We start from the raw sequence: 24,377 nt of genomic DNA on the forward strand, positions 1-24,377 counted from the left end.
AAGGAGGATATATGTTTTCTCTGATCAGCTAATAATAAGAGGATATATGTTTTCTCTGATCAGGCTAATAATAAGGTAGGATAAATGTTTTCTCTGATCAGACTAATAATAAGGAGGATATATGTTGTCTCTGATCAGACTAATAATAAGAGGATATATGTTTTCTCTGATCAGGCTAATAATAAGAGGATATATGTTTTCTCTGATCAGACTAATAATAAGGAGGATATATGTTTTCTCTGATCAGGCTAATAATAAGAGGATATATGTTTTCTCTGATCAGACTAATAATAAGGAGGATATATGTTGTCTCTGATCAGGTTAATAATAAGAGGATATATGTTTTCTCTGATCAGACTAATAATAAGAGGATATATGTTGTAGGAGCCATTCTTGAGTTATTTAATCTTTGAGTTTGTATCATGCAATTATTTGAATTATGAAAAAGCTTTATGGATTACGAAATATGAAAACGAAAACTGATAATATGATTGACAAATCATGATATTATTTACACTGATTATCTTATTGTAACTATTCTTATGATTTGAAACTATGTGCACTTTCCCTTTAAAGAGACCTACCTGAGCTATTCACCTGTGTGGTTTACCTTGATAAGGGGTGGTGGCTTGCGTGGGAGACGTGGACCGGGAAGGCAAACAGTTTTTGTACCGCACGCACAGACGCACTGCACGCAACGCACGCATGTATTAGATATACGAGTTTTGTTTGTTTTGCTTATTAGAAATAAATGATTGATTCATTGTGACAGCCAAAGGATGGATCAGAATCTTTATTATGTGCGCGTAGACTAAAGCTATCCCCGGAGTGGAAGTGGCAAATACGAATTACAAAATTGTTTGTAAATAGCCACTATATTAAGTACAAAAACTCATGCTGATATTAAAGTATTTCGCCTGAAAGAAGAGGACTTCAACAAGGACACGTTCGCTTCACCCAGGACCCAGGGAGAAAGAGGATCCCCAACAACAACATCTACAAGATACTGCGCGGTCGTGAGTAACGTTGCATTGTGCAACACATGGGGAGGATCCCGCGGGGATAATATGAACTTGAATGACTAATCTTGGATCCAACGTCATTGTGGAAGGGCTACCGGGAGGTGGCTCTGATTCAATTATTCTCCGCTGTGGATACACTTGTTTGACCATAGCGCACAGACTGTGTTTCATTGTGTTTCACAAGCATAATAATAAACACCGAAGCGTCTTTGCGCACAGACTGTGTTTCATTGTGTTTCACAAAGCATAATAATAAACACCGAAGCGTCTTTACGCACGGACTGTGTTTCACAAAGCATAATAATAACACCGAAGCGTCTTTACGCATGGACTGTGGATGACATTTGCGGGGATTCTGAACAGTTAAACTGTTGACATTGCATCACTGACGCTGTCACACATTATTGTGATATTTCAACTATATTAAAATAATGTCTGAAACGGAAAAGGCCCAAGAGGCTGAGAGAGAGCTGGTGAAATTGATTGGCTCTCGCAGGGCGAAGCTCGGTGTGTTGACTAGGCGCAAGAATGAGTTGGATGCGCTATTCGACGGACTTGATGATGTAGACGTGGAAAAGGTGAATGAACATTTGCAAGCCTTTGATGTTTTAATGAATGAATTTGAGAAGATGCACCAATCTGTTCAAGCACTGTTATATGAAGATGAGAAAGAGGGTGATGAATACGACTGGTATAAACCAAAGGTTCAACAATTCAATTCATTTATGAATGATGTTCGAAACAGAATAAAACCTGGTTATAAAGAACAGGATCAAGTTCGACCTGAGGACAGCATCAGCAGCACATCTAAAAAGACCACTAAATCAACAACCTCAACTCTGCGTATAACACTAGAAACGGAGAGAGCTGCTCTCATTGCAAAATCAGCAATCATGGAGGAAAAGTGGAAATTAGAGGAGGAATAAAGGAGAAAGAGGATAAACTGAAAAAAAGGAAGGAACAACTTGAAATGCAAATGGCATTTGCTGAATCTGATGCTAAACTGAAAGTCCTCGAAAAATACGACAAAATAAAGGAATCCCAGGCTGATGTCAAATCATGTGAATCCCAGGCAAGGACTCCTACAGATGGCATGAATGAGTATCTTGACCAAATGCAAGCCAGGCAAGAGCCACCTCCAATGACAATGGACATTATTGATCCGGGAAGCTCACCCCCCCCGCCTGACGATGACAGACAACAGTCCCCCCAGCTAGGAGCTAGGTCAAGGATGCCACCTGACCACTCCATGGAAACTATATACAGTCAACCCCTGTCACAGGCAGGTCCATATCTGTCGAGGCCATCACATGTTGACCATTTCCCAGTTGGTCCACTAGGGGGAGGCATTCAGCCAGGTGCAGCAACTTACCTGTCCAGGCCATCACACATTACCAATGTCCCAGTTGGTCCACTAGGGGGAGGCATTCAGCCAGGTGCAGCAACTTACCTGTCCAGGCCATCACACATGACCAATATCCCAGTTGGTCCACTAGGGGGAGGTATTCAACCAGGTGCACCATCAGGGCATGGTCACCAAAGTCACCAGAACACATTAGCTACTGTCATGGACAGGCAGAGTCAAATGACAGAACTTCTTGTGCACCAACAAAGGCTGTCATTGCTACCCGCCAGGGAAATCACAGCATTTGGAGGAGACCCAATGGAATATCAGTCGTTCATAAGTGCTTTTGAACATGGTATCGAGTCCAACACGGACATCAGTAAGGACAGATTATATTATCTGGAGCAATATACCACTGGCCAACCAAGAGAGCTGGTACGCAGCTGCCAGCACATGGATCCTGCAAGAGGATATGCTGAAGCAAGGCGACTGCTGGAACTGCACTTCGGTGATAAAATAAAAATCACAAGCACCTATATCCAGAAGGCACTGGATTGGGCTGCTATCAAACCTGAGGATGGGGCAGCACTACAGGCCTATTCACTATTTCTCCGTGTGTGCTGCAATGCTATGCAGGCCCTAGAGTACATGCATGAACTGGACAATCCATCCAACATGAGAACGGTCATTTCTAAGTTACCCTACAGGCTCAGAGATTCATGGAGATCTGTAGCATGCAGCTATTATGAACGAACCCTGCAAAGAGCAAGATTCACAAACCTGGTTGACTTTGTAGAACGGCAAGTGAGAGTTATTCTAGACCCAGTATTTGGGAATATTCAAGAGTCTACTCCAAAGGTACAAGGCCTTAAAACAAGGCTGGGTAACTCCCAGCATCAATCCAAGTCATCAGGAAGCAAAGGCAGGAGCAGTTTTGCTACATCAGTGACACCAGTGGAAATGGAGAAGCAAAGATTGGATGGCAAAGTCAGTTCAAATGCATTTTGTAAGCCATGCTTATTTTGTACTGGAGAACACGCCATGGAGTGTTGTAAGAAAATGATTCTGAAGCCTCATAAGGAGAAGATCGAATTTCTCAGGACAAAGGGAATCTGCTTTGCATGTCTAAACAGAGGACACATGAGCAAGTTGTGTAGGAATCGTCTGACTTGTCGCTCTTGTCAGCTCAAACACCCAACTCTCCTGCACATAAATAGAACAGACAACCCCAGGAAGGAAGAGAGCACCACCACAGCTACAGCTAAAGGTGAGGAAGTTTCCAGCGCCCTGGTCTCACTGCAGGCTTGCGGGCTTACTGGGGCCGGAGGAAAGGAATGTGCTCTAGCCATTCTGCCTATCCAGGTTAAGATGGCTAAAGGAAGCAAAGTAATCAGAACATATGCGTTTCTGGATCATGGAAGCTCTGCTACCTTCTGTACCGAGAACCTGATGAAGAAGCTGGACGCCAGAGGCCAGAAAACAGAGATACTGCTCAGGACAATGGGCCAGGAACGGCCTGTGAGCAGCTACAGATTGGATGGGCTGGAAGTGAGTGATTTGGAAAGCAATAACTTCTTTGCTCTCCCTGAAGTGTACACACAGCTCGCTATACCAGTCTCACAAGAAAACATACCAACACAAGAGGGTCTAAAAGAATGGCCTTATCTGAAAGACGTACCTCTGACTACTATTGAGGAGGAAGTTGGACTGTTGATTGGGATGAATGCTGTCAAAGCCATGGAGCCATGGGAAATAATTAACAGCAAAGGAAACGGGCCCTATGCAGTGAGAACCTGTCTCGGATGGGTGGTTAATGGTCCCCTGAGCGGCAGCCTGCCCATTGACAAGCAGGGTCGACCACGTACAACATCAAACCGAGTCACCATAGCAAACCTGGAAGAACTTCTCATCAAACAGTACAATCAAGACTTCCCAGAGCGAGGCTACGATGAGAAGGCCGAGCCGTCTGTAGAGGACAAGCAATTCCTGGACATTGCAGCTAAGTCCATCACATTGAAGGATGGTCACTACCAACTACGATTGCCATTTCGCAAAGAGGACGTGAATCTGCCAAATAATAGAAGGATGGCAGAGCAGCGAGCCACGAACCTCATTAAAAGATTCAGGAGGGACGAGGCATACTTTGCTGATTACAAAAGGTTCATGAGTGACATCTTGGATAAGGGGCACGCCGAGCGGGTGCCAGAAGGACAGCTGCACAGAGAAGATGGAAAGGTGTGGTACATACCTCACCACGGTGTGTACCACAAGATAAAAAGGAAAATGCGTGTGGTATTCGACTGCACTGCATTATTCCAAGGGACATCTCTCAATAATGAGTTGCTACAAGGTCCCGATCTCACAAACACATTACTGGGTGTCATCCTTAGATTCCGCCAGGAACCAGTAGCCGTCATGGCTGACATTGAAGGCATGTTCCATCAAGTCCAAGTAACGGAGCAAGACGTTGATTTCCTGCGCTTCTTGTGGTGGCCCAACAATGACTTCAGCCAGCCATTAGCTGAATACAGGATGACGGTCCATCTATTCGGAGCGGTCTCGTCCCCCAGCTGTGCCAACTATGCACTCAAGAGAACAGCGGACGACAATGAGGGTAAGGCTAGTGATGATGTCCTTCGCACCATCCGTCGGAACTTTTACGTTGACGACTGCCTCAAGTCGGTTCCGGATGACAAGCAAGCCATCTCCCTAACTCAAGATCTCAGAGCCGTCTGTTCTACTGGTGGGTTCAGACTTACGAAGTGGATCAGTAACAGCCGTGCTGTTCTGTCTGCTGTTCCAGATGAAGATAAAGCCAAAGAAGTGAAGGAGCTCGATCTCGACAGAGAAGAACTACCGGTGGAACGAGCTCTCGGAATCCAGTGGCATGTGGAAACCGACACCTTCTCCTTCAAGACTGCTACAAAGCAACAACCCTTAACCAGGAGGGGTATTCTGTCAGTGACAAATTCTGTTTACGACCCCATGGGATTCCTCGCCCCACTGGTTCTCCCAGCGAAGAGGATCATGCAAGATCTTTGCAAAATGAATTGTGGATGGGATGACAAGATCCCAGAGGCCCACGCTCGGTCATGGCAGAGATGGTTGGAGGATCTAGGCAAGCTGTCAAACCTCCACATCAGCCGTTGCCTTAAACCCAGTAACTTTGGAAAACCACACACTGCACAACTACATCACTACAGTGATGCCAGCGAACACGGGTATGGTACAGCTAGCTACCTGCGACTGACCAACCTCAAAGGTGAAGTCCATATTGTCTTTGTCATGGGCAAAGCACGGGTAGCCCCACTGAAGCAGATGACCATACCCAGAATGGAACTGGCGGTAGCAGTGGTCGCAGTCCGCACTGATAAAATGCTGAAAGAGGAACTGGAAGTGGAACTTCTGGAATCTGTCTTTTGGACGGATAGTACGTCTGTCCTCAAGTACATCAACAACACAACCAGTCGATTCCAGACATACGTTGCAAACCGGATTTCGACCATCCGAGAACTGTCTGACCGATCACAGTGGCGCTATGTAAATACAGCAGTCAACCCTGCAGACGACGCGTCACGAGGCCTGACCATGGATTCTTTTCTCAAATCCAGTCGATGGTTGAATGGCCCAGACTTCTTACAGAGGCCTGAGAAAGACTGGCCAAAGTCCCCAGAGGAGCTGCCTGCCCTCTGTGAGGACGATCCAGAAGTTAAGAAGAGCACTATCACGTTCAGTACAGCCGTGATGGATCATGACAGTGATCCCATTGCCAAGCTTATCAAGCACTTCTCATCATGGGATAAGTTAAAGAAGGCTACAGCATGGATCTTGAAGTTCAAAGAAACACTTCAGAATCTAAGCCTCAAAAGAAAGGAGCTGCAGGCTGCAACCTGCACAAAGAATCCAGACCAGAAACGACAAGACCATCTGGATGACCAGATGAACAAAACAAGAGCTCAGCTAGGAGCTCAGAGTCTCTCAATTGAAGATCTTGCGCATGCTGAGGAGACACTTGTTTGCTACGTACAGCGGCAGCATTTCCAGGAGGAAATATCTGCGCTGAAGAAAGAGAATACTGTAAATAAAAGGAGCACCATTTACAGACTGGACCCAATGCTACTGAACGGCGTGCTGAGAGTTGGAGGAAGGGTCAGTAGAATGGCGATGCCAGAGGAATCCAAGCATCCAGCTATCCTTCCTAAAGCCAGCCATTTGTCTCATCTTCTACTGAGCCATATACACATGGTTGTAGGCCATTCTGGAAGAAACCACATGCTCTCAAGGCTTCGCCAGAAGTACTGGATAATGCGAGCCAACTCTGCTGCCAGGAAGATCGTCAATGACTGCGTTCTGTGTCGACGATTTAATGCCACAGTGAAAGAGCAGAAGATGGCCGACCTACCAAGGAATCGCATTTCTCCAGACTTGCCAGCATTCACGCATGTGGGAACAGATTATTTCGGGCCTATAGAGGTGAAGAGAGGGAGGAGTCTGGTAAAAAGGTACGGCGTACTCTTTACGTGCCTGGTGAGCCGTGCCGTTCATCTCGAAATGGCATACTCCTTGGATACTGACTCCTGCATATCAGCACTGCGGCGGTTCATCTGCAGAAGAGGTCAAGTTAAAGAGATGGTATCAGACAACGGAACCAATTTTGTCGGAGCTGAGCGGGAGTTGCGGGAGGCACTTTCCAACCTGGACCACAGCAAGATCCAACATGCACTGCTCGACGAGGGAATCCAGTGGACATTCAATCCACCCACTGGCTCCCACCACGGAGGCGTTTGGTAGCGACTAATACGGTCTATAAAGAAAGTGCTGTACTCAGTACTCCGCCAGCAGACCCTGGATGACGAGAGTCTCCAAACCGTCCTATGTGAAACTGAGGCCATTCTCAACGACCGTCCTATTACCACCGTCTCAGATGACTCTAACGATCTTGAGGCTCTGACCCCGAACCATCTACTGCAGTTGAAAGGAAAACCCATTCTACCACCTGGTTTGTTTACAAAGGAGGATTCGTACTGCAGAAGGAGATGGCGGCAGGTCCAGTACATGGCCGACCTCTTCTGGAGGCGATGGAAAAAGGAGTACATCCCTCTGCTTCAAGAACGTCAGAAATGGAACCAAGTAAGGAAGAACTTAGCCCCAGGGGACGTGGTCCTCATTGTGGATGAGTCATCACCAAGAAATTCCTGGCTCATGGGCAAGGTGGAAGAGACAATGCCTGACAGCAGAGGGCATGTACGCAAGGTAAAGGTCAAGACCAAGTACAATATCCTAGAAAGGCCCATCAGCAAACTATGCTTGCTGAAAGAAGCAGATTGACTGACATTGACTAGCCCCTGCTGACTTCTTCACGCGCTTGTTTGTTTTTTCCTTTTCGAGGGCAATGCCCGAACCTTTGTTACACTGATGGATTATACCTTTTTTGTGGATTATACCTTTTTTGTGGATTATACGCTTTTTCGTGGAACATACCCCCTTTTTGGAATATTTCGATTCCTACATGAACTATATAAAGACATGTTCAGGCTCCTGTTAACATATTTGCATAGAATAATTGTCCCTTTTTAGGATAATGGACAATTAGAGGCCGGTTTGTAGGAGCCATTCTTGAGTTATTTAATCTTTGAGTTTGTATCATGCAATTATTTGAATTATGAAAAAGCTTTATGGATTACGAAATATGAAAACGAAAACTGATAATATGATTGACAAATCATGATATTATTTACACTGATTATCTTATTGTAACTATTCTTATGATTTGAAACTATGTGCACTTTCCCTTTAAAGACACCTACCTGAGCTATTCACCTGTGTGGTTTACCTTGATAAGGGGTGGTGGCTTGCGTGGGAGACGTGGACCGGGAAGGCAAACAGTTTTTGTACCGCACGCACAGACGCACTGCACGCAACGCACGCATGTATTAGATATACGAGTTTTGTTTGTTTTGCTTATTAGAAATAAATGATTGATTCATTGTGACAGCCAAAGGATGGATCAGAATCTTTATTATGTGCGCGTAGACTAAAGCTATCCCCGGAGTGGAAGTGGCAAATACGAATTACAAAATTGTTTGTAAATAGCCACTATATATGTTTTCTCTGATCAGGCTAATAATAAGGAGGATATATGTTTTCTCTGATCAGACTAATAATAAGAGGATATATGTTTTCTGTACATTGGAGGTGGTTGGGTGGGTGGGTGGGGGGGGGGTGGGGGACACTGTAAACTGTACTTGGTAATTTACTGTACATTGGAGGGGGTTGGGTTAGGACAATTGCAGGGGCCAGTTTCGAATTGCAGTCTCCCGTAGGTGTTCTTTGAGAGTGTTTTTGAAAGTGGGTAGGGATTCACATTCCTTTACAGCTGTGGGTAGGGCGTTCCACATTGATGTGGCATAATTGCGAAACGTGTTTAGTCCCTTGTTTGAGCCGAATCTGGGTTTAACATGATTTGTGGAGCTCCCTCTGGTGTTGTGATTGTGGTATTCACTGACCTTTGGGAAGTATTTTGACATGTACATGGGTATCTTGGGTATGTTGTAGACCAGGCCCATTGCAAGTTGCTGTACTCTGTCGTCTACTCTAAGCCATCCTAGGTTGTCAAAGTGGGCAGGGGTGAGGTGGGTTCTAGGAGTCAGGTCAAGCAGTAGTCTGACCAGTTTGTTTTGAGATGTTTGTAATTTTGTTTTTAGTGCCGTTGAGGTGCTTTGGTACCATGAGGTGCAAGCATAGTCGTAGTACCCTTGAATGAGTGCTCCTGCCAGAGTCTTCAGGGTATTCTTGTTTACCAGTGAGGAGATCCGGTACAAGAATCGAGTTCGTTGGTTGACTTTTTTTTATTACATTGGATGCCATTTTGTCACAGGAAAGATTAGCCTCTAGGATGGAGCCCAGGTATGTAATTTCTTCTTTCCTTGTGACAATATTGTCACCCACTGTAACTGAGAAGCCGTCGGTCTTGCTGAGTTTGTTATTTGAACCGAAGAGAATGGACTCTGTTTTACCCAGGTGTAATGATAGTTTGTTGTCAGCGAGCCAGGTGCAGATTTTGCCGAGTTCTGAGCTGAGGGTTTTTTCAACCTGTAACTTGTTCTTGTCAGAGACCAGCAGGGCTGAGTCGTCCGCAAACAGGAACAAGTTGCACGACAACAACAGGTGTTCGCAGAAACACACTCAAAACAAGTTGAACAAAAGGCACTTGATATTCAGATTTTTACAGATTATGAAAGTACAGAATGTAAAGCTTTCAAATGATGTGTCATACGTTGAAATCTGAAAATATTTGAAGAATATATGCTTATTTTAATCTAGTTAAACCTCATGTCTCAGAGCAGAGAAAAACAGAGTAAGTTTGGCTGCATTTTTAACACCTTGGCAGTCAGGTGCTAGGCGTTTTTACTATTATTAGAGATACTATAACTGTTAGCTGTTACAGTAAATATGTTAAACATTCAAACTGTGATAATATGGAAAAAATACGAAATAATAAATAAATGTTCTCCCGATCTGACTTCCCAGAAATGAGTCTCTCACTGCTGGGCTCTGTCAAATACCACAATCAGCCACTAGGGTGCAGGTAGTGTTTGTCTCCTGTGACCTACCCCAATAGCATAAAACTGCAGTGCCGCAGCCCCATACATAGGAGGGGCCTGTACTGTGTGTTGGGGGCCTGTACTGTGCGTTGGGGGCCTGTACTGTGCGGTGCACTACTGCGCATGCGAGAAACAAAGTAAAGTAATTCTAATCTAGTCTAAGGGTTAAGTTTAGGCCCTCATCCAGAAGAGGTTTTAGAGTTTAGAGTAACAGTCAGGGCTGGTAATCCAATTGATATTCAGTTTAAGATAAAAAAAATTCTAGTCTATAGACAATTGGTTGCATTGAATGCTTTATTTGGTTACTCCTAATCCAATTGATGTTCAGTTTAAGACAAAAAATATTTTGGACGTGGCGGCTAAGTGGCGCAGTGGAGTGGGCAAGGCACTCGTGGGGCGGCGTGGCTCAGGGGTAAAGCGGGACGTCCAATGATCGAAGGGTTGGTGGTTAGAATCCCGCTCAAGCCCATGTCCATCCCACTGCCGTTGTGTCCTTGGGCAAGACACTTAACCTACTTGCCTCGTATGCATGTGTATGCATGTGAATGAATGTTGGTGGTGGTCGGAGGGGCCGTAGGCGATGATTATTCGCCACGCTTCCGTGAGTCTGCCTCAGGGCAGCTCTGGCTGCAATTGTAGCTTACCACCACCGGTATGACTGTGTATGAACGAATAATGGACTCTGTAAGCGCTCTGGGGTCACTGGGGTGTCACGGAGAGCGCTATATAAATCCAATCCATTATTATTATTATTATAACTGGGTTCGAGCGCAGCTCTCGGCGTTGCTACCAGCTTGGCTGGTCGTTCATACTAACACAATTGGCAGTGTTAGGGGTGGGAAAGCTGGTGGGTAGGGATTGGACGTTGTGGACAGCGACTCCTACAGGTCGGTTGGTGCGCCTGTACAGCAGAATCAGGAAGTATCGGGGGCAGCGTGAGCCTCCCACGCGTTACTCCTCGCCACAGAGAGATCGCGCTGTTCAGGTGAAAAGATGCGACAGCTGCCTCCTCGTGTACCGGAGGGGACACGTGATGCAAGGCTTGGTCCTCACTGCAGCCGACCAGTGGGAGGCATAGTCTAGCAACGTTCGAGACAGGGGAGGGGAGAATTGAAGGGAGAATTGGCGAGGCGAAATTGGGATGGGAGAAAAATAGAAAAATAAGGAGAAAAAGTGGATATAAAAAAAAGAAATATTTTGGACATTAGGTCCTATTTTCCGTATGTTACTTTATGTTCCGTATGTAACTTTATGTTTCTAGTGTCCTATATTATATGTTACTTTGTTTCTCGCATGCGCAGTAGTACAGCGCACAGTACAGGTCCCCAACGCACAGTACAGGCCCCCAACGCACAGTACAGGCCCCTCCTATGTATGGGGCTGCGGCACTGCAGATATACCCTACTCGACCTACCGGCACATTCCCCGCGGGGGTCCTGTGTGTAGCCTGCGTTGCAGTCGCAGTGGAAGCTGTTGGCCACAGGGAGGCAGCGTCCGTGAACGCACAGGTTGGGCAGCTGGTTACAGACATTGACCACAGGCTCGTCAAAATCTGTTCAGAATTAGAATTTGATAATGAGAAGTCAATCAATGGTGTCTGTCCATCAATGTATTCATTTATTCTAATCTAGACATAAGTGTCTACTCTATCTATCTATCTATCTATCTATCTATCTATCTATCTATCTATCTATCTATCTATCTATCTATCTATCTATCTATCTATCTATCTATCTATCTATCTATCTATCTATCTATCTATCTATCTATCTATCTCTCTACTGTATCTAATCTATCTATCTACTGTATCTTAAAGGAACACACCAACATTTTGGGAAATTAGCTTACCTAAACACAATGAATGGAAGAGGACATGACCGGTTAGCCTTCGGGAGAGGTGTTAATTGGACAATGATTAGGCTAACCGGTCATGTCCGCTTCCATTCATTGTGCTAAGCTAGGCTAGCATGCAGCCAGATAGCTTTCTACTGAACGCACAGAGAGGAAACTGGTATCTATCTTCTTGTCTCTCTCTGGAGAAGACGGTAAGCTAATTTCCCAAAATGTTGGTGTGTTCCTTTAAAATGTCTATCAATTGATCCATCCAACCCATCATGAATCCATCTACCTGTCATCCATACATTATATTCATCCACCCTTCCACTCATCCACCCTTCCACTCATCCACCCTTCCACTCATCCACCCACCCACTCATCCACCCTTCCACTCATCCACTCATCCACCCACCCACCTCATTCATCCATGATATCCTTCCTGTATGTATTATACATTCTGACAGCTGGCATAGCTTAAGTGAAACAACATGAGATGTGAGCGTCTGCCTCCAGCTGAAGCCTCGCTGCCAGATGGTTCCTCACCGAAGACGGGTGTGGAGGGCGTGTGGGGGTCAGGGTAGTCTGGGTGGGGCACTGGGTACTGGATGACTCCTCCAGGACATAGCCTCTGGTACTCATCTAGACAGGGTCAAAGGGTAAAGGTCAATAGGTTAGCGAAAGGAGTATAGTTGTGTCAGCAGCAGTGTTGGGCAAGTTACTTTTAAAAAGTAACTAGTTACAGTTTCTAGTTACTTCTTCCAAAATGTAACTAAATTACTTACTCAGTTACAAATTATAAAAGTAACTAGTTACTTCAGAAAGTAACTATTGCGTTACTTTCAAGTAAATTTGTTACATAAACAACATACACAAATCTAAACTATTTTAATGTTGCTGTGGGACAAAGTGAGACTAGCCTCCAATCAAATGCCATATATGTAGATATTATAATTACTATGTTTATATAGTGGATCATACAAATACAAACACAATAGATGTTTTGGAACTTTTGATATGTATTGCCCCTCAAAAGGCCACAACTGGGCAACATTAAATTATGCTTGTTAAGCACTATACAAAAAATAAATAACAAATATATACTGATTGATTGAACATTTTAATGAACAGATTGCAGAATGGGTACAGCACAGTACAGCTCAATACACACAATTGTGAAGGGGATGCAGACCAGAGAAAGACTTTCGTCTTGTTTACATCAGGGTCCCCCATTTTCAATTCATCATAACATAAAAATATTTTTTCAAAAAAGATGAGTGAATGAATAAATGAATGAATGAATGAATGACTGACTGACTGACTGACTGAATGAATGAATGAATGAATGAATGAATGAATGAATGAATGAATGAATGAATGAAAACTTTATTTAACAGATTGCAGAATGGGTACAATACAGTACGGCTCAATACACACAATTGTTAAGGGGATGCAGACCAGAGAAAGACTTTCGTCTTGTTTACATCAGGGTCCCCCATTTTCAATTCATGACATTTATGACATACACGACATACAGATATAAGAATCTAATCGAATCATCTAAACTAATCTAATCATGACATTTAAGACATGCATGACATACAGATATATATATATATATATATATATATATATATATATATATATATATATATATATATATATATATATATATATATATATATATATATATATATATATATATCTGACTCTGAGCACCTGAAGACTGTGCTATTAAACTAGGAAGTATAGCACTATGTTGATAAGCGCCGGGGAGACAACCCCCAATGGGGTCGATCCCTCAATCCAGGCAACAGGCCAGAACTCGACCTGTGCCTGGAGCACTGCGGACTAGACAGGCGCCTAAGGGGTCTACTGTAAGAACAGTACCCGGCGGAAGGGGTGTTCGGTATGCTGTGCACCATGTCATGACCTCAACAAACCCGACCCCTCCAGCGGGATTGAGGTTCAAAGGAGAGGCAGACACAATTGGCAGACGTCATGAAAAATGCGGGGGCACACTCTCAGGGCAGACAGGGTCAAGCCCGGCCTCAACCCGAGAGTCGACTCTGCTACCAACACACCGGAGAACCAACCACCTCCCTATGTTTAGTTTAACAGGAGGCGGTTGTTCCCTTAACCCACCAAGAAAAACCTAGAAACAAAGTGTTTCAGTTTTCAAAGGGTTAACCCAGGCCAACAGGTCGATGGGAACGAGTCCGGACCTGGGCCTGGCGGACCGGGACCTACACAGGGATGCCTAGAGGGGTTGACAGCAACCACCTCGACAGCCCCCTCCCATCCCAGCCCAGCAGGGGGAGGGAGGAGTGAAACAATGGAGAAGGACCAGGCCCCCTAACACAGCGCAAGGTACAACACAGTATGGACCAAGCATGTCACTGTTATGGGCAAGCCGTAGTGGCATACATATGACACACATATCCACGACATCAATCACCACGAAGCCCGGACCGACCCGGCATTTCCCCCCGGAAAAGCACAAAGTCCTTCGGGGTACCAGAACAGCAGATCTGCGCCCCTGACAGACAACGGGTTAACTGACTTGGTCCGGCGTGACCAGAACCAGTCCCGCGTCCTAGTCACGCCGCCATCCCTAGTCCTAAGAGGGGGGTAGGTACGTGTGTCGATCTAAAACATCACAGAGGGCACCACCAAGATGGACAGAACGTGAATGCGCTGCTCCTGGCGGCCCACCTCATGGGCGTGAGACCCCTCCACCAATGTAATGATCTACTCCGTCATCTCCCCCCGGAGATGCACGTAAGTCATCGAGTCTTGCACTGGCGCTCGGTAGAGATAAAAAATGTCCTTCCTAGTCGCCCGCATAAAAAAACGCTGTTTCTATGAATTGGGCAACCAAGGCGTGCCGGCCCAAAAACGTGGTTCCACATTGGAAACACCCAGGGCCAGCACTATTATGCACGTCAAGAACCCGAAACACATCAATGGTGAATTCTAATAAGAAAACACCAGACGACGTCCCCTCCATGCTGTCTGGGACGAGCAGCAGGAAGCCGGTCAATAAGACACAGACACAGGTCTTATATGACGCGACTGAGGGCAACCCCGTCAATTCTGCTCCTCACATAAAAGAGGAAGACAGAAGTTCCCCCAGAGAGACCTCCACGTGAGTAACAATTGAAAAAGATACATGCAATAATAATTGGGCCAAGTGACCAACGGCCCAATACACACTGTAATAGAGAGCAGAAAACGAACAGTTTTCGAATGCAACGCATCATCCAACTTTGACAAAGACAGCGGTCTGCAGCACAGAGCCTGTGACCTCACGGATGTCTCCTGGCCAATAGGAAACGCACCCAGTGACGTATCCCATGGCTGGGGGGAAAATCCCGTGACCCACCCATCCTAACAGGGAGTGGAACCAGGGAACTCCCCCCCCCCCTTCCCCCTCCCTGTGACGCGCTGCCCCTCAGCCGACAGGGGAAAACTGACAGGCAGGAGGTCCCACCTCCCGGCCAATCAGTAAAGGTGGGGGAGGATTTTATCAGCCCACCCCTCTTGACCCCTCACCCCTGATACGATGCAACAACAAAGCAGAGCCATGACACCAGTCATAGCGTGCTACATGAACGCGCATTATACCTGTTAGGGTAACAGCTTCACATTTTGTACGCCAGCCACAGACGATAACCTCGCCTGTGCAAAAACTGGTTTCATACATGGCTTCAGGCTCATGTGCGAACTTGCCACCTGAATTTTTACACCTTTACCCTAAAGTAAGAAAAAACACAGAACAAGAGAGGGGCCAAGGGCCTTGGTACAAGAGCTACACATCTTCTGTAGGCCAACACCTAACCCAGTTGTGGATAAACGTGAATACGATACAGACAACCCTCCATCACAACAAAAAAGGGCAAAGAATTCACTCTCACTACTGTAAGAGGAACGCCGTTTTTTATGATGAGAGAAGACATAAGTCCTCGATTAAGTGCTGGTCACAGACCTTGCTAAGTCTACATGACAGCGACCAAACAATTTTCAGAGAAATTGCCTCTCTCTAAGCAAGAGCACAACCCCAGCAGAAGCTGAGGGATTTACACCGTATCCCCAAAAATATAGTGAATCAACACACATTTTGTAAACAAAATCATATTTGAGGGGGGGGGGGGGGGGGGGGGGGGGCAAACCGGGGAATAATTTCACCCACCCCTCACCACCTTACCCCTGATACGACGCCAAATGTGTAGAGTAAAAGCTTTACATCATGCACGCCAGCACAGCCGAAGACCTTGTTTGAAACAGGTTTCCCACAGCTCTGCTTATGTGTGAAAAAAACTTGCCACTTGTTATTTTCATCATTACCCTCAAGTAAGAATAACAAGCTAAGAGAGGGACTCAGCCCTCGATCATATGCCACTATGCACAGCATTGTAGGGTAACCCAGCCAGTTGTGGGCTCAGCCACATTGTTTAAACGTTACATGAGGACACACAACTTCTCATCATACAACAAAAACCCAGTTCATTTTTACTCACGTAAAAAACAACGCATTAACATTAGCACTAGCATTAACACTAGCAACACATTAGCACTAGCATTAGACACTAGCAACACATTAGCACTAGCATTAGACACTAGCAACACATTAGCACTAGCATTAGACACTAGCAACACATTAGCACTAGCATTAACACTAGCAACACATTAGCACTAGCATTAACACTAGCAACACATTAGCACTAGCATTAGACACTAGCAACACATTAGCACTAGCATTAGACACTAGCAACACATTTGATAGTTTTAATTCATTGATCTGTTGTCAATATCTTATATATCTTCAGGCTGTACACTGACGTCAGATGTCTCTGTGTAAACACGGGACCTGATGAAACGGTCTCTGTGTAAACATAGGGCCCCATGAAACAGTTCTGGAAGACAGGTGCATGATGATATCAGAAGCATGCAAAAGCCCACACACACACCAGCACACACACTTTAACACACACACAAGCACACATCACGCAGACACCAATGCACACACATAGAGAGATACACACACCCCCCCCCTTTTTTGTTCGAAAGTGCCAGCTAGACATGCAAACTCATGTCTCTCACTTTAACACACACACAAGCACACACCACATAGACATAAATGCATAACACACCGAGAGATATACACACACCATTCTGATAAGATCCTTTGTCCTCAAACTGTGACATGACGGCTATCAATCACCAAGGCAGAAAAGAGGTTGGCCTATGTACCATACTGTATAAAAATATGGGGCTGTCTGTCGTCAAGTATCATTCTGCGGGTGTACTCGAGCAGGTGGTCCGGATTGAAGAGCTATCCTTCCTGTGTTCTCTGTGTACTTCGAGATAAAAACCTTGGCGGCACCAGACTTCAGACTCAACTTGTCTCACTGCTTCATTCAATAAAAGAACTATAAGGGTATTTCCTTACAAATGGGGGCTCGTCTCGGGATTGGATTGATCGCGGTGAACCAGTTGTCGTCTGGAGTCCCAACCAAGGTGTCTCGTCTTCAGTGACAAAACAAGCGCTAAAAAATTGAAAAGGTGAGCAGGTTACACCTATTTAACTGAAATTCCTGCACATTGAAAACTCTAAATTTATGATTTGTTCTGAATATTGGTATATGTGAGAGCACAGGAATAATTGATCATAATCTGTATTTTTTTTTATTTATTTTTTTTGTTGTTTGTCTTCTTGTCCGTGTCGTGCATTTCGTCCCGGGACTGACTGACGAGTCATAAACGGTTGAGTGCATTGGTCCAGGTCGAAACGAGAGCCGGTGCTTTTTCTTCAAATGACGAGGTGAGCTGAAAACCCATTACTAAATGTTCAGCAAATTGGCAAATTCCAAATTTAGAATAGGTTTGTCATTTGAATGAAATATGCCTGCATAGGATTTCGTGCAGTTGTTGTTTTCTTTATCGAGTGGAGGTCTGATATATGGTGAAAGGGATGGTTAGAGTCCTCTGTGGTTAAAGTCCTCCGTGGTTAAAGGCCTCCGTGGTTGCTCAGTGGTTAAAGGCCTCCGTGGTTGGATAAATAGGGTTTGAGGCCCTAAGGTCTGATAAATAGGGTTTGAGGCCTAAGGTCTGATAAATAGGGTTTGAGGCCTAAGGTCTGATAAATAGGGTTTGAGGCCCTAAGGTCTGATAAATAGGGTTTGAGGCCTAAGGTCTGATAAATAGGGTTTGAGGCCTAAGGTCTGATAAATAGGGTTTGAGGCCTAAGGTCTGATAAATAGGGTTTGAGGCCTAAGGTCTGATAAATAGGGTTTGAGGCCTAAGGTCTGATAAATAGGGTTTGAGGCCTAAGGTCTGATAAATAGGGTTTGAGGCCTAAGGTCTGATAAATAGGGTTTGAGGCCTAAGGTCTGATAAATAGGGTTTGAGGCCTAAGGTCTGATAAATAGGGTTTGAGGCCTAAGGTCTGCTAAATAGGGTTTGAGGCCCTAAGGTCTGCTAAATAGGGTTTGAGACCCAGGGTTAAAGTTCCCACCGGAGGTTAAAGTCCTAAAAGAGGGGTTAAAGTCCCCGGGTCAACCTATTATTATTAGGTTCAGACTATGCATTGACAACCTAGTTGATTAAATATAGGTGGGTATATATGCTCCGGGTCTGAGAAGGAGCGGGTGTTATATTATATTATTATATTATATGTATTATGTTGTGCTATGTGGTTAGTTTATTTGCATAAACCGCTCTGAACACCGCCGTGCACTCTGCGGCCGGTGGGACCGGCGCTTCGCTGTCCTCCCCCCACGGGCGCGCGGCTTGAGGGGTTGAAGCGCTTCAGAGGCGTGCATGTTCACAGAAATACACTCGATATCTGCGTTGTTACCACAAATATGGATGTTGGTAGAGGCGAGCATATTCACAGAAATACGGTATAGTGTTGTTAAGGGGATGCGGACCAGTGATGGAGCTTTCGTCATCAGGGTCCACATAATCATCACCATTATTATCATTATTATTTCGTTGGTGCCGCTTGCTGTAAATGGGTCTGCACTCTGCATTGCTATAGACACTTCACATTGATACAACATTTTATTGGAGCGACGCACGCTCGGCCGAATTCTACTACAACTACAACAACACGGCAGTAGGAGCTACTCGCACGCTCTCTCCCTCCCTCTCCCTCTCTCTCTCTCGCTCCCTTTCTCTCTCTCTCTCATTCTCTCTCTCTCTCTCCTTCTCTTTCTCACCCTCTCTCTCGTTCCTTCTCTCTCTCTTTCTCTCTCTCTCTCTTTCGCTCACGCACCCCGGACTGAAACTTTTCCTCACACGCTCTCTCTCTGACTCTCCCATTTTCTCTCACTAGCTCGCGCCCTCTCTCACCCCTTCTCCCCTGCTCTCTTTCTCTCTCTCTCTCTCTCTTTCACGTTCCCCCTCTCTCTCTCTAACCATCTCTCTCTCTTTCTCTCTTTCCCGCTCTCCCTCTCTCTCTCTCCCCCACTCTCTTTCTCTCTCTCTCATTCTCGCTCTAGCTCTCTCTCTAACCATCTCTCTCTCTTTCTCTCTCTCCAGCTCTCCCTCTCTCTCACTCTCGTTCACTCTCTCTCTTCTCCCTCTCTCTCTCAGACTAACTCACTCGCACTTTCACTGACTCTCTTTCTCTCTCTCTCTCTGAATACCTCTCTCAATCTATCTCTCTCTCTTACTTCTCTCTCTCCTCTTCTTTGTTCTCTCCCATCCCTCTTCAAGAAGAATGACTGGACAAATTATACGAAGGGGGAGGGGCGCGAGAGGCGTGCCTGATGAGCCGGGGTCGGGAAATTGTTTCTCGTGTTCTATGCCTGGTCATTGGTCCCGAGAATGTCCCAACAGGGCTCCGTACCTATCGCCCAGACAGTCAGGAAATTGTTTCTCGTGTTCTATGCCTGGTCATTGGTCCCGAGAATGTCCCAACAGGGCTCCGTACCTATCGCCCAGACAGTCAGGAAATTGTTTCTCGTGTTCTATGCCTGGTCATTGGTCCCGAGAATGTCCCAACAGGGCTCCGTACCTATCGCCCAGACAGTCAGGAAATTGTTTCTCGTGTTCTATGCCTGGTCATTGGTCCCGAGAATGTCCCAACAGGGCTCCGTACCTATCGCCCAGACAGGGTGAACCGGCGCACGACAAACCTGGGCCGAAGGGGGAGGGGCGCGAGAGGCGTGCACAGCCCCTTTGAGTGGGGCACTTAAAGGGGAACTATCTTATAAATGGCCTTTTTGAGTGTTTAGCATTGTTTCCTAGCTATGTGAACTTATATTAATATGATCTATGTCTAAAAATTCTCATATTGGCGCATTCTTCCAATTCTCCTCTCACAATATTCACCCTCACTGAACTGAGTCGTTTGAAAATGTGCCTATATGTGATGTCATAAAGACACCGCTGCATGTTAATGTTCAGGCGGGGCCGAGCCACACAGTGGTTTAGGAGCCCAGGCTCAAAACAGCTCGAAATCTTGAGGTAGAAAAATGCTGTTTTTGAGGACTTGATTAGAAATACAAAACAATGAATAAAAAAAATATATATATTACAGAGGTGTTCCATAGACTCACAGGAATTGTGTAAAAGTGCCCAAATAGTGAAAGAAATAGTAAAATAGTTCCCCTTTAACATTTGCTTGACCTGTGGCCGTTGTCTGACCAGTGCCCCCTCTCCCTATTACATTCGCGCTCAACCTGACTATTCTCACTCCCAAGCTCTCTCTCTCTCTCTCTCTCTCTCTCTCTGTCTCTCTCTCTCACTCTCTCGTTCTCTCTCTCTTCTCCCGCTCTCACAGGACCCATTCAGAGTGTCTTCTCCCCCACTCGCACGCTTTCTCCCTCCCTCTCCCTCTCTCTCTCTCGCTCCCTTTCTCTCTCTCTCTCTCGCTCTCTCTCTCTCTCTCCTTCTCTTTCTCACTCTCTCTCTCGTTCCTTCTCTCTCTCCCCACTCTCTCTCTCTCTTTAATATTCACGCACCCCGGACTGGCACTTTTCCTCACGCGCTCTCTCTCTGGCTTTCCCGTTTTCTCTCACTGGCTCGCGCCCTCTCTCTCCCCTTCTCCCCTGCTCGTTTTTTTTCTCTCTCTCTCTCTCTCTCTCTCTCTTTCAAGGTAAAAGTGGCTATGGAGAATAGCAGTGCCGAAGGGACTAATCGACGCGTACCACTGGGGGCTATGGGCCTTACGTCTAGGTCAGGCATTATAGCTCAGCTACAATCGATGGGCGCAGAGAGATTTGTGTCAATGTCAATCCGTGACGTAGCATTCTTTAAAGGAGGTATGTTGCGAAATAGGGCAGGAGAAGGAAGGGTGATTACGTTTCCCCCCCTCAATCCCCATTAATCTATTTTGTGTTCCCTCTCTCTTAGGCCTAAGGGGGAGTGGGTGTAGACTGGAATTGGCTGAGATTGAGGGTAGAAAGGGAGGAAGCCGCCACTGTAGTAGGTGTAATGAGAAGGTATTAGTAGGTGTAATGAGAAGGTATTAGTAGGTGGTATGAGAAGGTATTAGTAGGTGTAATGAGAAGGTATTAGTAGGTGGTATGAGAAGGTATTAGTAGGTGTAATGAGAGGTATGAGAAGGTGGTATGAGAAGGTATTAGAAGGTTGTATGAGGTGTGGTGGCGACACCTAGCGGGCAGATACTGTCACATCGCTCCCTGGTAGCGTCTGCTCCTCTGTGTCAGAAACTTTTCATTTCATCTTTATTTAATTTTTTCTTGTATCTTTTTAAAATGTAAAAACTTTTATTTTATGTTTTTTTTTATGATACTTCATAACCAAAGATATTTTTGAAAATATAAGTATATTGTTTTAGGTGTTGCCTGGTGCAAAGACAATAGAGGAAGGACAAATATATAGTTCAGAGCGTTTCAAAACACTGGGTAATATAATTAAGAGGATTATATAGTAGATTTTTAGTGTGCAGACAGTTTTCAGATGTTAAAAGTTGTTAGTGAACCTGCTAAACAACTTCTGCTGTTGAAGCACGTTCTAATATTGGGTTGTACCAGGTAGTAACAAGGCCCCCGTACATACACACACACACACACACTCACTCACTCACTCACTCACTCACTCACTCACTCACTCACTCACTCACTCACTCACTCACTCACTCACTCACTCACTCACACACTCTCACACACACACACACACACACACACACACACACACACACACACACACACACATATATACATGCACATACACACACATAACCACGCACATATACATAAAACACACATACATACATATACATACAAACACAGTCAATCAACCACACGGGAGGGCTTTGAAAGCAGACCAATTTGATCAATCTTAGAAAATGTCTGGGCGTGTTAACTCCTAAATCAGGGAAGACTGGTTAAATATATATGTTTGTTTTTCTCTCTCTGGTTTAATCAGACTGATTGTATTCAAACTTCCGCTCTTCTTGTTTTATGCTTTTTATTGTATTTAAGATACCCGCAGGGGGAGTTTTATTTCTAAAGATTTCTAATTTTATTTCCTCTCAATTCGTTGTTTCTATGGCGTAGGGAGGGGATTAGGCACCCCGAACCTCTAGGCGTCAACAGGCGGCAGTGGGCTCGCAAGAGTCTGGGCGCACGTTAAAAACAAGATATAGTGCGGGGGAGAAACTGAAGGCCCTCGTGTGTAACGAGGTATGAATTAACATACCACTGTGGTACCGTCTAGTCGGCCCAGGAAACGTCGCACGTAAGTTGGTGTGGGCACTGGGTGGTACGTGGACGACAGTTCACACCTAGGAGCAGGGCAGTGCACCGGAGGGGGCACAGCACCTGCCGTGAACAGGCTAGGCTGGCGAAAACGGTCAATATTTCCATGCCCGGAGCAAGCGGGGTGGGGACAAGACCGTCGGTTTCTAAACTGAGTGGCTGATAGGTACTACGGACAGTCAGCCGCTTGGGGTCCTGACTTGATGACGGACTATGAGGTCGCTATCGACTGGGTCGCCAGCCGGTTGGGAGAGCGTTATGGCAGAGACCATAAATGCACCTGGCTCAATGTACAGTCAGGCCACAGTAACCTTACTAGCCGATACAGGGTTAGTAGGCGAGTTGTGCTTCTGTGATCAGTGTTTTTGAAAAGAAAATGCTGGGAAGCAGAGGGATGAGGGGTGTCAATTCAGAGGAATCTGAATTGTCTCTCCTAAGATTGGAAAGGGACCCAGCCTTAAACTGCACCTGAAGGTAAAATAAGGGGACTTCTTCTGTTCATGTGAGGAGACCTTGGCCTGGAAGTGGAGGCCTGTATCCTTGGTTGGGTGAGAAGGGGTCCAGTGTAGGCGGCGATGCGGCCCTGTAGGGCCGGTCTCCCCACACGTGGCATCTCCTGATCCTGGCGGGGAGAGGTGCATCTAAGTAGGGCAAGCAGTGCGTCCGAACGGGAGGAGGGTACTCTTAACTGGAAGGAGGTTAAAAGGGTCAAAGTGTTCCCCACATGGACCGTCTGGTCGGTCACGACTCTAAAAAATCATAATCTCCATCATCACTTTAATCATGATGTAATTAGACGATACCAAAATACATAACAAGGTTGTTTTGTTACAGAGACTACATACACTGCAAGGGGAAGAGAATCCTCAACGTTCTCATGGTGTAACTAATAACAACTCTGACCAGGAAATATAATACAATTATATAAATGATACTGTCACGGTGTCCAATGAGCAGACTAGTATGAATGGAATCCAAGTGTGTTTCAAGTTGTTCGCATATTATTGTCTAATTACACTGTAAATACAGAAATGGAGGGGATGCTGGGTACCAGATGATGGTGAATGGAGGGGAGGCTGGGTGTGTAGGTGATGGAGAGGGTGGTATGTATGGTATGGACGAGTTGGAGGCCCTGTTGGGGGATGGAGAGGATGCCCACGAGGCGACTGCAGGATCCGTGCTCAAGGCACCGGCCTATGAGGAACCCTTGGAGGATGCACCGGCCGGCTCTCCTCCCCGTCTCTTTCCTGTCCAGCTGGGGTCCCCCGTGTCTGAGCCACCGGACTCTGCTGACATGATGGCATCCGGGGATGAGGATGTGGGGGAACCAACTGCAAGTTTCTATGAGGTCGTGGTAGGGTTGTGAGAATGGGGACAAGATATTTTTTTTTTCTTTCTTTTCTTTTTATCATATACTCATTAGAATATTGTCTATTCATGGAATATTGTATACTCTGATGTGGGACAATGTGTGTTTTGTGTTGATTTGTTTTATGTGAATTTTAGTCTGATTTTCTAATGATCCTTCGGCATAGAGATTGCAACCATTGAAAATCATTGCATTATTTTTTTTCTTCTTTTTCATTTGTGAGTTTGGGTGATGGTGACGGAGTATGACGCTGATATGCCCCAACTGTGAATCTGAAAGTTGAGTGGTTCTTTACGCATTTTTTATGTATTTCGATCAATGGGTTTTCTCATAAATAAGTCTGGATGCATTGTACTGGTTGTTAAGTAAGCTATGTGGTGTTCTGTGTTCTGTGTTTCTTCCACGGGCTGTCAGGTTGGGGAGAGGCTGAGCGACCATGGACGCGATGGGGAACGGTCAGCTGTCATCCAC

General features: G+C 45.5%; 1 protein-coding gene across 1 annotated transcript in view; it reads right to left on the bottom strand.

Annotated features, from left to right (window-relative positions):
• The window catches only part of LOC311237265 (fibrillin-2-like), a gene marked incomplete at its 5' end in the record, with an annotated part of 361,408 nt that overhangs the window by 171,726 nt on the left and 165,305 nt on the right, over positions 1–24,377 (bottom strand). Inside the window, 2 exon segments of the mRNA XM_084325071.1 lie at positions 11,386–11,523; positions 12,351–12,446. Coding sequence (XP_084181197.1) covers positions 11,386–11,523; positions 12,351–12,446 — 234 coding nt within the window.

This window comes from Notolepis coatsorum, assembly GCF_963971535.1.
Source record: "Notolepis coatsorum genome assembly, chromosome: 11".
In the NCBI taxonomy this organism is placed as follows: Eukaryota; Metazoa; Chordata; class Actinopteri; order Aulopiformes; family Paralepididae; genus Notolepis; species Notolepis coatsorum.